Here is a 15381-nt window from a genome sequence, read left to right on the forward strand (position 1 = left end):
ATATATATATATATAAATTAAGGGCTTTCCCACAGAAATCGTCGACTGATAAAATGTATCAATTGAATAGTGTAAGTGACTCAAGATAGATGTGTGATTGTAAAGCATAAATGTTATGCATATATAACACTTTAAAACAGTCATTCTTTCGCATTTAAACTCAGCTCAGGGTCTTTAATTTTGAAATCTTGACGAAAACGGACTTCCGGTAAGTATGATTGTTGTGACCCGGGACTGCAGAGTGCAAAAGTGCAGCTTTCTTCACATTTAAATGTCCTAGAGATCATAAATAAAACGCCGTGAACCTCTAAACAAGTAAGTATTATTGTGCATTATTTTTGGGTCATTAAATAAAGACGAATCACGCACATACATCATTAGTTTTCACATTAGTAGAGACGCAGCGTGTAACACTGCTATTAGCCTTCATTATCAAGGGCTTTCTCACACTCTCACACACTAAAATCTCCACACACGAGCTAAACAGGCACGTTATTTATTGTTAATTCAATTAATTAGACCCATATATAAATCCGATATATGACAATATATGCAAATTACATATATGACATAAAGGTTAATGTATGGATTTCACACATAAAAACTACTGTTATGTCATATATATTTAAAATATTGCTGGAATATATATGTAATTATTAAAAATAATTACATGTACATATATTACATATATATATATATATATATATATGTATATATATATATATATATGTATATATATATATTTATATTTGCAACTTAATGATTTTATTAACTTAGAGTCTTGCATTTTGTGCAAGATAATCCTGTTTTAAGTTCCGCCTGAAATAAAAATGTATAATGTTTATTTTGCTAGCTCACATAGCTATTCTTAAAGTGAATAATTTATTTGTGCAAGCAGAGGTGGATTTAGTGGTTTGGGAGCCCAAAATCAGTCCTAATATGCACTGTGTATGTACACTACCTGACAAAAATCCCAGTTTTAAGAGCAACAAATAATAACTTGACTTTTAGTTGATCATTCAGAAAAGTGGATGAAGGTGGATTTTTCTGCTGAATCATCTGTTGATCTGCATCCCAATCATCACCAATACTGCAGAAGACCTACTGGAACCAGCATGGAGCCAATATTCTCAAAGAAATCAGTCAAGTTTGGTGAAGGAAAAGTCATGGTTTTGGGGATACATTCAGTATGGGGGCGTGCGAGAGATCTGCAGAGTGGATGATCAACATCAACAGCCTGAGGTATCAAGACATTTGTGCTGCCCATTACATTACAAACCACAGGAGAGGGACAATTCTCCAGCAGGATAGCGCTCCTGCTCATACTTCAGCCTCCACATCACAGTTCCTGTAGGTCAATGTGCTCAGGATTGGCCAGCCCAGTCACCAGACATGAACATTATTAATCATGTCAGGGGTAAGATGAAGGAGGAGGCATTGAAGATGAATCCAAAGAGTCTTGATGAACTCTGGGAGTCCTGCAAGGCTTTCTTTGCAGTTCCAGATGACTTTATTAATCAGTGATTTGAGTCATGTCAGAGATGTATGGATGCAGTCCTCCAAGCTCATGATGGAGTCAGACACAATATTCATTCTGTCTCCACTGCAGCAGGACTTTATATTCTATACTGGACATTATTTCTGTTCAGTGATGAGACTTTAGTCTAAGCAGAGTCAGACTTTACTGTCCTAATCAAATAATGAAGACATGATCATATTTTATTCTGCTCAAATAAGCGTAATCTAGAGGCCTTTACCTTTCATATAAGCCACTTCTGATACCAAATGATCAACTAGAGGTCAACTTATTACTTGGCGTTCCTAAAACTTGGAAAAGCGACAAGACTTTTGTCAGGTAGTGTATGTATGTATGTGTTCTATCACTCATATCTTGTATATCAAAATAGCTAAAATTATAAATAAAATGTTTAGTTTTTAAAACTAAGTATTTATTAGGGTCTCCAAAGTTTGCTGGGGCCCTAATTAATTGCTCACTTCGCATATTGCTTAAATCCGCCCCTGCGTGCAAATTAATCCACTGAAATCCACTGGCGGTCCTTCTGAGGGTTTCCATAGCAACTGAATATTAGTATCCTCTCTTACCCTTATCAAAGAGCATAGAATCACCAAGAGGCGACACTCTAATGCAATTTGGGAGACAGCCACTAGATGGTGCGGTGGCCATTTTGGAATGAAAACTCCAATAGAACAGCAGCATATTATAAATCTGTAAAATAAGCAATTAAAAGTGCTGATGATTGTGATAGTAAGTGTTGTATTGTCGTCTTTAAGGCTGTATCTTCAGCTTTTTAAATAAATAAATAAAAAACAAAGCAGCTGCTTGCCATCGCGACAGCAATAAGATCCAATGGACAGCCGATCGCTTTCACTCCAAATTGGCGGAATCCGAGGCTGTTGCTGGGCGCTGGAACGTTCTATTGAGTGTCGCCTCTTGGTCATTCTAAGCTCAATGTCGTTAGTTTGCTACGAGGGAATGATGCGTTAAAGAATGACCTGTCCCTCCTTAATAATCACTCACATTGGTTAGTAGTACATCAACATACTCAAATAAAAGTCTCTAACATCCGGTTCATTCAGAAACAGAAGACTTAATTTTATTTATTTATATATATTTCTTTTGGTTATAATTTGTATAATACAATTGATGTGCTAATTTTTGTGCTTGTTTAAAACTGTTATTATATATATATATATATATATATATATATATATATATATATATATATATATATATATATATATATATATATATGTATATGTATATATAAATATATATATATATATATATATATATATATATATATATATATATATATATATATAGAAACATGATTCACACTTTTGTCTATTTCTCAATCAGGTATTTCTCAATGGGAGGGAGCGATTCTGACAGCAGATCCAGGAGCAGAAACAGAGAAGAAAACAAATCCCGCAGTTTATCATCCTCGAGTGCCAGGAGACCAAGTCCAAACCATGAGAAGAAACATGAGCATTCATCTGGTGAGAGAAAATGTGCATTCGGGAGTGTTTATTGACGACTGTGATCATGCTAGTTTACCCCAAGACCTGATAACCAAATTACTATTTAATGGAGACCTATATGCCAATTTTTACAAGAGGTAAAACAGGTCTCTGATGTCCCTAGAGTGTGTGTGTGAAGTTTTATCTCAATAACTGACCCTTTTAGGCTTTGATCCTAATTGTGTTGTTTTGGTGACTGTCACTTTAAATTCAAATGAGATTGTGCTCTTTTCAGAAGAGGGCGGAGCTACAAATGCCTGTGTGTCAGCATAGTGCATGGGTCACCAATCTCGTTCCTGGAGGTCCGGTGCCCTGCAGGGTTTAGCTCCAACTTGCCTCAACACACCTGCCTGGGTGTTTCAAGTATACCTAGTAAGACCTTGATTAGCTTGTTCAGGTGTGGTGGATTAGGGTTGGAGCTAAAATCTGCAGGACACCGGCCCTCCAGGAACAAGTTTGGTGACCACTGGCGTAGTGGCAGATTTAAAACGCTAAAGACAGACGGCTGCTTCTCACTCAGGGCTGTTGATGCTGATGAGGGACAGATTGTCGCTAGTGGGTGGGGCTTTCCCCCTCTGAAGACCGGTTTCTAACATTCTTCAGAATATCTTCTTTTGTGTTCAGCAGAATAAGACTTCTTCTTCCTACTATGGGAGTCAATGGTTACCGGTTTCCAACCTTCTTCAGAATATCTTTTTTTGTGTTCAGCAGAATAAGACTTTTTTTCCTGCCATGGGAGTCGATGGTTACAGGTTTCCAACATTCTTTAGACAATCTTTTATGTTCAGCAGAATAAGACTTATTTTTTCCTACTATAGGAGTCAATGGTTACCAGTTTTCAGCATTCTTCAGAATATCTTCTTTTGTGTTCAACTGAATAAGACTTTTCCTGCCATGGGAGTCAGTGGTTACCGGTTTTCAGCATTCTTCAAAATATCTTATTTTGTGTTCAACAGAATACATCTTTTTTTCATACTATGGGAGTCAATAGTTACTGGTCTTTAACATTCTTCAAAATATCTTCTTTTGTGTTCAGAAGAATAAGACTTGTTTCCTACTATGAGAATCAGTGGTTACCGGTTTCCAACATTCATTAAAATATCTTCTCTTGTGTTCAACAAAATAAGACTTTTTTTCCTACTATGAAAGTCAATGGTTACCGGTTTTCAGCTTTCTTTAAAACATATATTATTTTGTTTTCAACAGAATAAACCTTTTATTCATACCATGGGAGTCAGTGGTTACCGGTTTTTTAACATTCTTCAGAATTTCTTCTTTTGTATTCAGTAGAATAAGACTTGTTTCCTACTATGGGAATAAATGGTTACCGTTTTCCACCATTTTTCAAAGTATTTTCTCATGTGTTCAACAAAATAAGACTTTTTTTCCTACTATGAAAATCAATGGTTACCGGTTTTCCGCCTTCTTCAGAATATCTTTTTTTTGTTTTCAATAGAACACTTTTTTCATACTATGGGAGTCAATGGTTACAGGTTTTCTGCATTCTTCAAAATCCCACAATAAGCCTTTATAAATGATGTGTAAATTATGACAATCAGTTTTTTGGTTGAACTATCTGTCACTATGTGTCATTTGTATGTATGTCAAAATGAAACATATCATCCATCTTCTGATCCCAAATTAGAGAAGAAAAAGATGAAGAGAAGAAGATCCTCCAGTTCTTCATCGTCTTCAAGCTCTCCTTCACCATCCAGAGAGAAGAAGGCCAAGAAGAAGAAGAAGCGACGAGAAGCGAAGAAACTCAAGCGCGAGAAGAAAAAGGAGAAGAAGGAGAAGAAGCGTCAGAAGAAGCTGGCGCTGAAAGCGGAGCGAGCAGCAGCGCTGACGGCTTCAGTTCCTGCTCCAGTTCCTGAAGAAAAGCCTCAAACATACCTGAAGACCTGGCAGAGCGAAGAAACTAAAGAGCACGGCCCTGGTATGAGCACATCTCCATATTTCACACACAATTACAAGTATCTAGAAAAGACCAATTAAAAAGGGTAACACTTTACAATGAGGTTGTATTAAAGGAGATCTGTTATGCTCCTTTTTACAAGATGTAAAATAAGTCCTTAGAATGTGAAGATTCAGCTTAAAATAATGTTTTATAACTCTGAAACTGATCCTTCAAGGCTTTGATCATAATTGCCATTTTGGTGACTGTCACTTGTAGGGGATCAACCTACGTTTTAATATCGATCAGGGGTTTATTAGCTCATTTCAATGAATCGGATCCTGAAGATTTGAATCATTGATTCGACTCAACTGAGTCAGATTGAATCAGATTAAATGATTCACACTTTATCTACCATTTGTCCTGCAAATAGAAGACATAGTTTCTTACCAACCTTGTTAATATTATTTACATGGCCAACGATAATAGCATAACACAGTATTGGGTTAACTTTTAGCAAGGTAACAAAATCTACAGCTCGAGGCAATGACTTAGAAGCACATAAACAATAACACAGTTCTTACAAAAGGAGAACAAAGATTTATTGAGCCACACTACGATACATGAAACTAACTACGTAATAAGCAAACAACAAACAAACGCACACACACATTCACACATACACACAGAGGCAGTTCAGAGGATGCGAAATGAGTTGACAACGTCCCAAATTAATCCTAATACTTCTTGCAAGATCTTAGAATAACACCTGAGAAACCACAAAAGCAGAGATATGGCTTATCTTTAACTGCTTACGATTAATCTGCACCAATCAGCTAGAGACAACATTAATTTGTGTTACTTGCGCCCTTTTGCTGAAGTCGAATCTCCCTCGCCGGCTGGCCTTAGGGAAACACGGTGCTCCTGATTGGGTGGTTTCTCGCTTCAATGAAGTCTTTGGGATTCACGAGCTCGTGAATGGCTGTTGTCCTGGGTTACCGTGGTGACGGAGGAGGTGGATGGGTCTCCTGAAAGTTCTCCTTTGTTGTCGACAATAAAGTATATTCTTCTGATATTCATAACCTCCAGACTGAGTTTGATTGAGTAGGAGAAAAACCAAGAAAACCACTACATGGACTGCTGAGAGTCGGTTTGCGGAAGTTCGTGCAGTTTCGGCGGTCCCGAAACTTTGCATGGAAGTTCGTGGTGACTCAATCGCGTGGCGGCGCGGTGTCCGGGCAGGCGAAAGGGGGCAGAGAGCAAAAGCATGCGCAAGCTAGCTGATGCAAAAAGCAAAGTTTCTTTGTCGCAGGGCGTTTTTAAGTGACCTGGGGCCTCATGTACGAAGACTTCCCTGCTGAAAAATCCAGCTTAAACCAGCCTAGGCTGGTTGGTTGGTTTTAGCTGGTCGACCAGGCTGGTTTTAGAGGGGTTTTGGCCACTTCCAGGCTGGTTTCCAGCCTGGTCTTAGCTGGTCAGGCTGGAAGATGACCAGTTAAAACCAGCTTGACCAGCCTAGCCAAGCTGGGAGTCCAGCCAAAACCAGCTATATCCAGCTTAAACCAGGCTGGTCAAGCTGGTTTTAGCTGGATTTGGCTGGTAATTTTCCAGCCTGACCAGCTAAGACCAGGCTGGAAATGGCTGAAAACCAGCCTGGAACTGGCCAAAACCCCTCTAAAACCAACCTGGTAGACCAGCTAAAACCAGCCAACCAGCCTAGGCTGGTTTAAGCTGGATTTTTCAGCAGGGTTGCGTGGAAATCATACTAAAACATTGCGTACGCACAAAGCTGTAAATGTGCGTACTCAGAAAAAAATTCAGATGTATGAAACACTGCATACGCCGAATCCCACGCATATTCTTTTGTACATCTGAATGAACGTGAAACTTAGCGCAACATGCACGAGCACAAAACCCCTCCCTGCCTCCTCCCCCGTATGAATATGCTAATGACTATGCTAATGGCAAAACCCAACGAAAAAGCAACGACAAAATCAAGCAAAAAGTGAAACTTTGAACAGAATGTGAATTGGAGGTGCTGCTTTCTGAGGTAGAACGGAGAAAAGCGGTGTTATTTGCAAGTTTGTTCTCCGGAATTAACAACAAAAAAAAAAATAGAGTGGGAGAGTTTAGCTGATGCGGTTAACACAGTTGGGTCTGAACATCGCACTGAGTGAATTAAAAAAGAAATAGTGTGATTTATAGGTGTAAAATGTTGCAATATGCTTAACAGTCTCAGTGGCGCAGCTCGTAAGACGCATGTCAATATGTTTTGACACGTTCAACCATGAACTCGGTTCGAATCCAGCCTCTTATGAACTCTTTCTTCTTTTTTCCCCCACTACATATCAGATTTTGCCAACTATTTATCACGAGAAAGACAAGTAGGAATCATTAATAAGTTTGTGCATCATATTTTATTTGCACATTTATTAAATGGAAATGTTTCTGACTCACGCATGCAAATTCATCTTCAGATAGTGCCTTTATAGCAATGTGTGTGCAGTAGATCGCTCAGATTACATTGGGAAAACAGGCGACCGCTGCAAATTGTGCTTTAATGTTTGGCTGGTCAACTGTATGCTATGGAAACCTTATATACCTGCTAGATCAACCCGTCTCATACAGCTGCCATTGCAAGGCTCAGACACTTTGTAGAGAGGAATTTAACACAACTGCCTCTAGGAGTCGCCAATGGAAATAAAACAGACACGCACAAAAAATGTGCATACGCCTGCCAGAAAGCTGCCGTGGAGCTGCGCACATTCCCACGTTCAGTTCATTGTTAGTAAATCCAAACGTGAGCGATTCTGAGCGTGAAACCTGGCGTACGCAAGTTTTTGTGCGTACGCAGCCTTGATACATGAGGACCCAGGTCTGGTTCGTCCCCATGGCACTGTCTGCCAATGAGCATTAGCCATGAAGGGCGGGGCCACGCCCCGTACTGATGTAGGAAAGGTCAATAATTAACACTGCATGTAGATTTCACGTGGTAAAACTCTTGCAAGGAAGAAACTATCTTACATCAAATGTTTCAAGAAGAATACCTTTTGCACTACTAGTTTTTCATTTACACCAACGTATTGCAAATGTCACTAGCTTTCGTTCAATACCAGACATCCTACATTTCAGACACATACAGATCATTTTACTCTGTCATAAGGGTTAAAACAACACATTGATTAGCCTAGTTGATTGGAATAAACAGCATATGAGGAACATTATGGCATATTATTCAAAGATACATCTGCTTTAGTTCTAACATTAAGTGATTGTCTTTTATTCATATGCATTAATGTTTCTAGAGATCTCTTTGTCTCTACGAAATTGTGCATCTAGCAGGATGTGCCCAAGGCGAGCACATGACCAAGAGTGATTTAAAAGTCTCGTAAAACGGTTTCCGCTGAAGATCCTGTAAGGGCCATTGTTTTATATTTAACTGATTTAATAGCCGAAGGGTACCAGAACATCTGCAGAGAAGTACTGGTCAGAGGAGCCCGAAATCAATTGGCGCTCTGTTATCCTGATGGTATAAGCCCTCAAGCTAGTTCGATGAATGAGACCATTGGAGATGCCCAAGATTTCAGATTCCACTTGTGTTGACCACTGTAATATGTCGATGAGTTCCTACACACTTTAAATTCAAATAAGACTGTGCTCTTTTCAAAAGAGGGCGGAGCTACACCGCAGGTTTAAAAATAAGACTAATGTCCTATGCTAATGAGGGAGAAAATAAGAGGATGTTTCTTTTATATGTAGCCATGACTGATGAACAGAAGGCCAAACTCAGCACCAGGAGGCCGCTGACGAAGGAGGAATACGAGGCCAGACAGAGCGTCATCCGCCGAGTGCTGGACCCAGAGACAGGCCGCACCAGGTGTGTGAAATCCCAAGCACAATAATGATACACTTGGTGTGTTTGTGTGTGTGTGTGTGTGTATATATATATATATATATATATATATATATATATATATATATATATATATATATATATATATATATATATATATATATATTTATATGATATGCAATATCACACTCGTAACAGTGCGATATGGCTGTATATTGGCACTGGTTGGAGGCACGGATTCGTGCCTTAGTGCCCCCACCAGTGCCGATTTACAGCCATATCGCACTGTTACGAGTGTGATATTGCGTTTATACAACAGTTTGATGACATAATTGTGTATATAAAAACAAAATCAAACATGAATAGTCTCAAAAACCCTTTTGTATGAGGAACTACTTTCTTCCGGATTCAAATCATAAGCTGACAGTTAAACAGTTGAGCAAGCATCTTTTACACTTTAGATCTGTAGTGTCTGCTTTTTGCTGGCTGTATGTGGGCGGAGTAATACACAAAGGGTAAAGAGGCTGTACAGGTGCTGATATTACTTAAATACTTAAATATATCACAGCTATCAGCCAATCAGATTCGAGAACCAGACAGAACTGTTGTATATGTGTGTGTGTGTGTATATATATATATATATATATATATATATATATATATATATATATATATATATATATATATATATATTTGTGTCCATACAGACAAACATTGGGCCCTTTTCATTAGACATTTATGACTTGTTAATTCAGTAGGGATCCTCTAATCAGAATTTTTGCAGCTGATACTGAGTACCGATTCCATGTTAATCGGCCGATACTGAGCACCGATTCTGATGCTTCAGGCTTTATAATTTCATTCACTCTTGTCGGCTATTTTCACTAATTTGTAGCCGTCACAGAGCCTGTATGGATATGCGGGAGACAATCAAAGCTTCTGACAGGGGTCATACTGTTGAATGAGACACCACCCTGCTGAAAAATCCAGCTTAAACCAGCCTTGGCTGGTTGGCTGGTTTTTGCTAGTCGACCAGGCTGGTTTTAGAGGGCTTTTGGCCACTTCCAGGCTGGTTTCCAGCCATTTCCAGCCTGGCCTTATCTGGTCAGGCTGGGAGATGACCAGCTAAAACCAGCTTGATCAGCCTAGCAAAGCTGGGAGTCCAGCCAAAACCAGCTATATCCAGCTTAAACCAGGCTGGTCAAGCTGGTTTTAGCTGGATTTGGCTGGTCATTTTCCAGCTAAGACCAGGCTGGGAATGGCTGGAAACCAGCCTGGAAATGGCCAAAACCCCTCTAAAACCAGGCTGGTCAACCAGCTAAAACCAGCCAACCAGCCTAGGCTCGTTTAAGCTGGATTTTTCAGCAGGGTAGATAGCGGCGATCGCTCTGCTTATGTCACAGCAGCTCCAAACACTGGATATACAATGGCTGCAACCGAGAGACCATCACTCGCGCGCCAATAAACTGTTTAAACAGAGGTTGCACTGCATCTCTATGTATTTTAGCTGCTGTGACACGAGCGCAGTGATCGATCATGCCCCCACACATCATTAATCTACTCACATGTTGTAGCAACTATGGAAATCAGATTTCCCAACGCTCTTTAGAATATCTTCTTTTGTGTTTAACAGGAAAAGACTTTTTTCCTATCATGGGAGTCAATGGTTACCGGTTTTCAGCATTCTTCAAAATATCTTCGTTTGTGTTCAACAGAATAAGTCTTTTTTTTTCCTATCATAGGAGTCAATAGTTACCGTTTTTTAGCATTCTTCAAAATATCTATATTTTTGTTCAACATAATAAGACTTTTTTTCCTATCATGGGAGCCAGTGGTTTCTGGTTTTCGACATTTTTCAAAATATCTTCTTTTGTGTTCAACAGAATAATTTTTTTCCTACCATGGGAGTCAATGGTTACCGGTTTTCACTTACATCAAAACATCTTATTTTGTGTTTAACAGAATAAAACTTTTTTTTCCTATCATGGGAGTCAATGGTTACCGGTTTTCAGCATTCTTCAAAATATCTTTGTTTGTGTTCAACAGAATAAGACTTTTTTTCTTACCATGGGAGTCAATGGTTACCGGATTTCACCTACTTCAAAACATCTTCTTTTGTGTTCAACAGAATAAGACTTTTTTTTTACCTACTATGGGAGTCAATGGAAACCGGTTTTCAGCATTCTTCAAAATATCTTCGTTTGTGTTCAACAGAATAAGACTTTATTTTCATATCATGGGAGTCAATGGTTACCAGTTTTCAGCATTCTTCAAAATGCTGTATGTATAACCCAGGATGTATGTTTTATGTGCGTTTTCCTCTGCTTGTAAACTCATGAACAAACACTTGCGATCGGTTCATGAGATCGGCCAGATCAGTAAGTACCGATTGAGTCATTATTGAGTAATTAACAGACCGATACTGATCTGTGGCCGATTGATCGAAGCATCCCTAGTCATCAGATTCTAAATCCTTGAAAGTTTTTAATATTTACATTTTAGATGGGAAAAATTGTTCTGAAAGTGATCTCAATGATATCGTTATGCAGTTGTGGTGTGAACTTTGCTTTTCTTTAACACTGTGAACCATTATTAGAGCTAAATCTTTATCCTTATTTGTATAGTTATCATGCCTACATCCTCAAGACTGTAAATCATTCCTCTCAATCTTTACACAGGCTTATAAGAGGCGATGGGGAGATTTTAGAAGAAATCGTCAGCAAGGAGCGACACAAAGACATCAACAAGGTGCAAATCTCTTTTACATTTGACAACACAAATATAACTGTTTGCAGACCGAAATCCTCTTAATAACAAGTCAAACTCAGTTCAATTCAATTCACCTTTATTGATAAAGCACTTTCACAATGTACTGTAGATCGTGTCAAAGCAGCTTAACATAAGATTTCAGTGGTTACTGTAGGTCAAACTATGCATCCAATCTGACGTTATTAATGTGTCTTAGATGTGTGAGTTTCTGGATTAATATATTTAGTGATAAGATGGGAATAGTTTTGGCTTCCCTGCTGAAAACAAACAGCTTAAACCAGCCTAGGATGGTTGGCAGGTTTTAGCTGGTCAACCAGCCTGGTTTTAGAGGGGTTTTGGCCACTTACAGGCTGGCTTCCAGCCATTTCCAGCCTGGTTTCAGCTGATCAGCCAAAACCAGCTATGTCTAGCTTAAACCAGGCTGGTCAAGTTGATTTTAGCTGGTCATCTTCCGGGCTGATCAGCTAAGACCAGGCTGTAAATGGCTGGAAACCAGCCTGGAAATGGCCAAAACCCCTCTAAAACCAGATTGGTAGACCAGCTAAAACACGCTAACCATCCTAGGCTGGTTTAAGCTGGATTTTTCAGCAGGGAAGCCAAAACCAGCTTTACCATCCTGGTTTAAGCTTGACATAGCTGGTTTTGGCTGGGCTCCCAGTCTGGCTAGGCTGGTCAAGCTGGTTTTAGCTGGTCATCTCTCAGCCTGTCCAGTTGAAACCAGCCTGGCAATGGCCAAACCCCCTCTAAAACCAGTCTGGTCGACCAGCTAAAACCAGCCAACCATCCTAGGCTGGTTTAAGCTGGATTTTTCAGCAGGGTTCTTCTACATAAATTCATCTTATTTAATAAAGGTGTTGAACACACCTTCTCGAACACTCAGATCTTCTTCTTCCAATCACCTCACTGTTCCCTCTGTCCGCCTTGTCACCAGATCCTTTAGCCACTCTGCTCCTCAGGAGGAAGTGAATTCCAAAGCTGATCTCCGTAATTTAGACTCTTTCTCATTTTAAATCGAAACTCAAAACACATCTGTTTAGAACAGCTTATTCTCTTTAACTCGACAGCATTTTTAAAGTTTGTATTCTATTGACTATTATTGTGTTTTTATTTGAGTTGATTGTTCTAGCTGTCCTGTACGGTGACCTTGAGTGTCATGAAAGGCGCCTTTAAGTAAAATGCATTATTGTTATTATGAAGTCTCTATCAGAATGATTCATAATAGCCTCCCAGTAAATTACAAACTTGCTAAATTAATAATAGTATTTTTCTGAATTGTTTTTGTTAAGTCGTTTATTTTGGTAATGTACTTATTCTAAACATACTTCAGTTTGACTTATTCAGTTTTGTAAATGTAAGAAACTTATCAATTTAAATCATTTACTTATAAATAAAAAAACTTGGTTACTCTTTAAATCTAGACCTTCTCGCTATAAATTTATTGCTGTAATGTACATTCTCAAAGAAACACCCTTACTTTTTTATTTTCAGCCAAGATTTTAAGTATATGAACTCTTTAAAAAACTCTTAATTTTATTAAATCTTGTAAGACTATTTCTTGGTGTGAGTCTTATAAACGTGCATAATATACTGTGATTAAAGTCTGCTTTCTTTGCATAATAAAAACATTATCAAAAACCAGGTGCATATCTGGACCGTCCTGAATCAGTCTGTTCACATTTTTGCTGCTGTTTCTCTTACATTTGTCTTTATTTTCTTGTTTTTTTTTTGTTTTTTTTTTGCACAGCAATCTACAAGAGGGGATGGAGATGCCTTCCAGAAGAGACTGGGGATCAGTAGGTAGCGAGGTGCTACATCGAAGACCAGTCCAGACCCTCTCCTGCATTTCTCCAACAAAAATTCAGTAGTTTTTTAGTAGTTATTTTTTTTATTCCACTCCCTTCATTAAATGTCATAGGAAGATGCTTGTAGAAATGCATTAGGCTCTCGGATGTTGTACAGAATTAAGTACACTCACTAAAGTTAATGAACCTCATTCAGTTCATCCAACAGTTTACAGATTTAACAGAAACATGTCTAAATCTGTGTCATGTATGTCAGTAAGTGTGGAAAGACTTTCTTAATGGCTAATTTATTTGTAAATAAGGTCATTTGCTGTCTGAAAGTGTTCATTAAACCATCTTAAACATCAGCTTAACTGTGTTATCTTTATTGAGCAGAGGACTGCTGCACAATCATTCATTCATTTTCTTCTCGGCTTTACTAATCTGAGGTCGCCACAGCGGAATGAACCGCCAACTTATCCAGCACATGTTTTACGCAGCGGATGCCCTTCCAGCCGCAACCCATCTCTGGGAAACATTCACACACACTCATTCAAAAATTACGGACAATTTAGCCTACCAAATTAACCTGTACCACATGTCTTTGGACTGTGGGGGAAACCGGAGCACCCGGAGGAAACCGATTTGAACGCAGGGTCCTTGTAGAAAATGATGTATTTTCTTCCAAAAAGAGATGATTTTGTCACAATACCAGAAACAGTGAAGGAATGTTCCTTTGCCTTTTTTGCAGTTAGAGATTCAAGTTTTTAAAGTCAAGTTCAATTGGAGTCCACCATAATCATATTAACCAAAGTCTGTGCTATTAATCAATATTCAGTTTCGATTTTGGCTTTCATAAATATGAAAAATAAATAAATAAATCAGAATAAAACGCTTACATTGCGTCATGTGCCTCTATAAATTCTACGATCTGTATTTTTTATTTCATAAATTGAGGTTTTAGTTATGATACTCCCAAAATAATTTCGCAGAAATCCGCAGACTTTTACCAAAAGATTTTTCCGCAGAAATAGCAAAAAACATCCGCAGATTCTGTCTTTCCCTATGAGCTTGACTCACTACACATTGGATGGATGCTTAAGGCTATTTAACGGATTGTATTTGAGTTACATTACAACATCAACGCTGTAAAAGGAACCGGATGAAACTGAAAATAGAAAAGCTTTCATCAGAAATTCATCATTGGCTGAAAAACAGTAGCTTTGCAGACCATATAGCCCATTATTTAATTAATTAATTAATTTCTTAACTAATTAATTTATTTTTGTCATTTGATGCAAAGATGATATAATAGATTAAAAATATAAATGTTAATACTTAAAAATATAAATATTAATATTTTAATAATATATATGTTTAAGGATTTAAAAATGTGATGACCAATGACAGTGGTCAAGGGTCCGTTGGTTCGTTACGACCTGTTTACGTAACTATAGCAACCGCGCCGCCCGTTGATGATTTTGTTGCCAGAACCCACAGTGAAACGATCAGAAAAGGCACTTAGGTAAGGGTGGGGACGGTTAATAGGTTTTTTTGCTCTTAATTAAATGAAATCTCTTACCTCAGGGATTTTTCCCCGCAGGGATATCCTAACGTTAAATTACTTGAGGACTTTAAGGCAACCGGCACAGACGCAACGGCTGCAGGACGCATTTTTAAAATCGCGTCAGACGCAAAACGCAAGATTCACAGGTTATACATTTATTCAGCTCCACTCTGAAGATGTTAAGGCATGTTTAGTTGTATCTATTGGTAATTTATCGTGCTTATTGTGAAATTTTATGCGTATGTTTCAACCTACACAGAGGGCTGAGTCGTGTCGGATCACTCAGCTCACCTGAGGAGATTTCTCGACATGGAAGACCGACGGATGACAGATTAACCGAGAAGCCCCTGTCTGCAGCTCGCAGATCTGGGCGGGGATGAATGTGGGGCGGGGCTGCACATTCAGCCACGCCCATCTGTAATTTCATTGGTTAGTGGAAACGTAATAGCGTGAATGCCCACTACGTAGTGTCAGT

At 38.6% G+C, this 15381-nt stretch overlaps 1 protein-coding gene across 1 annotated transcript; it reads left to right on the top strand.

The window, feature by feature from the left end:
- The first annotated feature begins 217 nt into the window (after nt 1-217).
- Nucleotides 218-13707, top strand: arl6ip4 (ADP-ribosylation factor-like 6 interacting protein 4). Its single transcript, NM_001020758.1, is given in 6 exon segments — nt 218-315; nt 2882-3021; nt 4688-4978; nt 8696-8813; nt 11468-11537; nt 13303-13707. Coding segments are annotated over 5 exon segments (666 nt in total). The 5' UTR covers nt 218-315; nt 2882-2891; the 3' UTR covers nt 13360-13707.
- The last annotated feature ends 1674 nt before the right edge of the window (nt 13708-15381 follow it).

This window comes from Danio rerio, chromosome 5 (genome assembly GCF_049306965.1).
Source record: "Danio rerio strain Tuebingen ecotype United States chromosome 5, GRCz12tu, whole genome shotgun sequence".
In the NCBI taxonomy this organism is placed as follows: domain Eukaryota; kingdom Metazoa; phylum Chordata; class Actinopteri; order Cypriniformes; family Danionidae; genus Danio; species Danio rerio.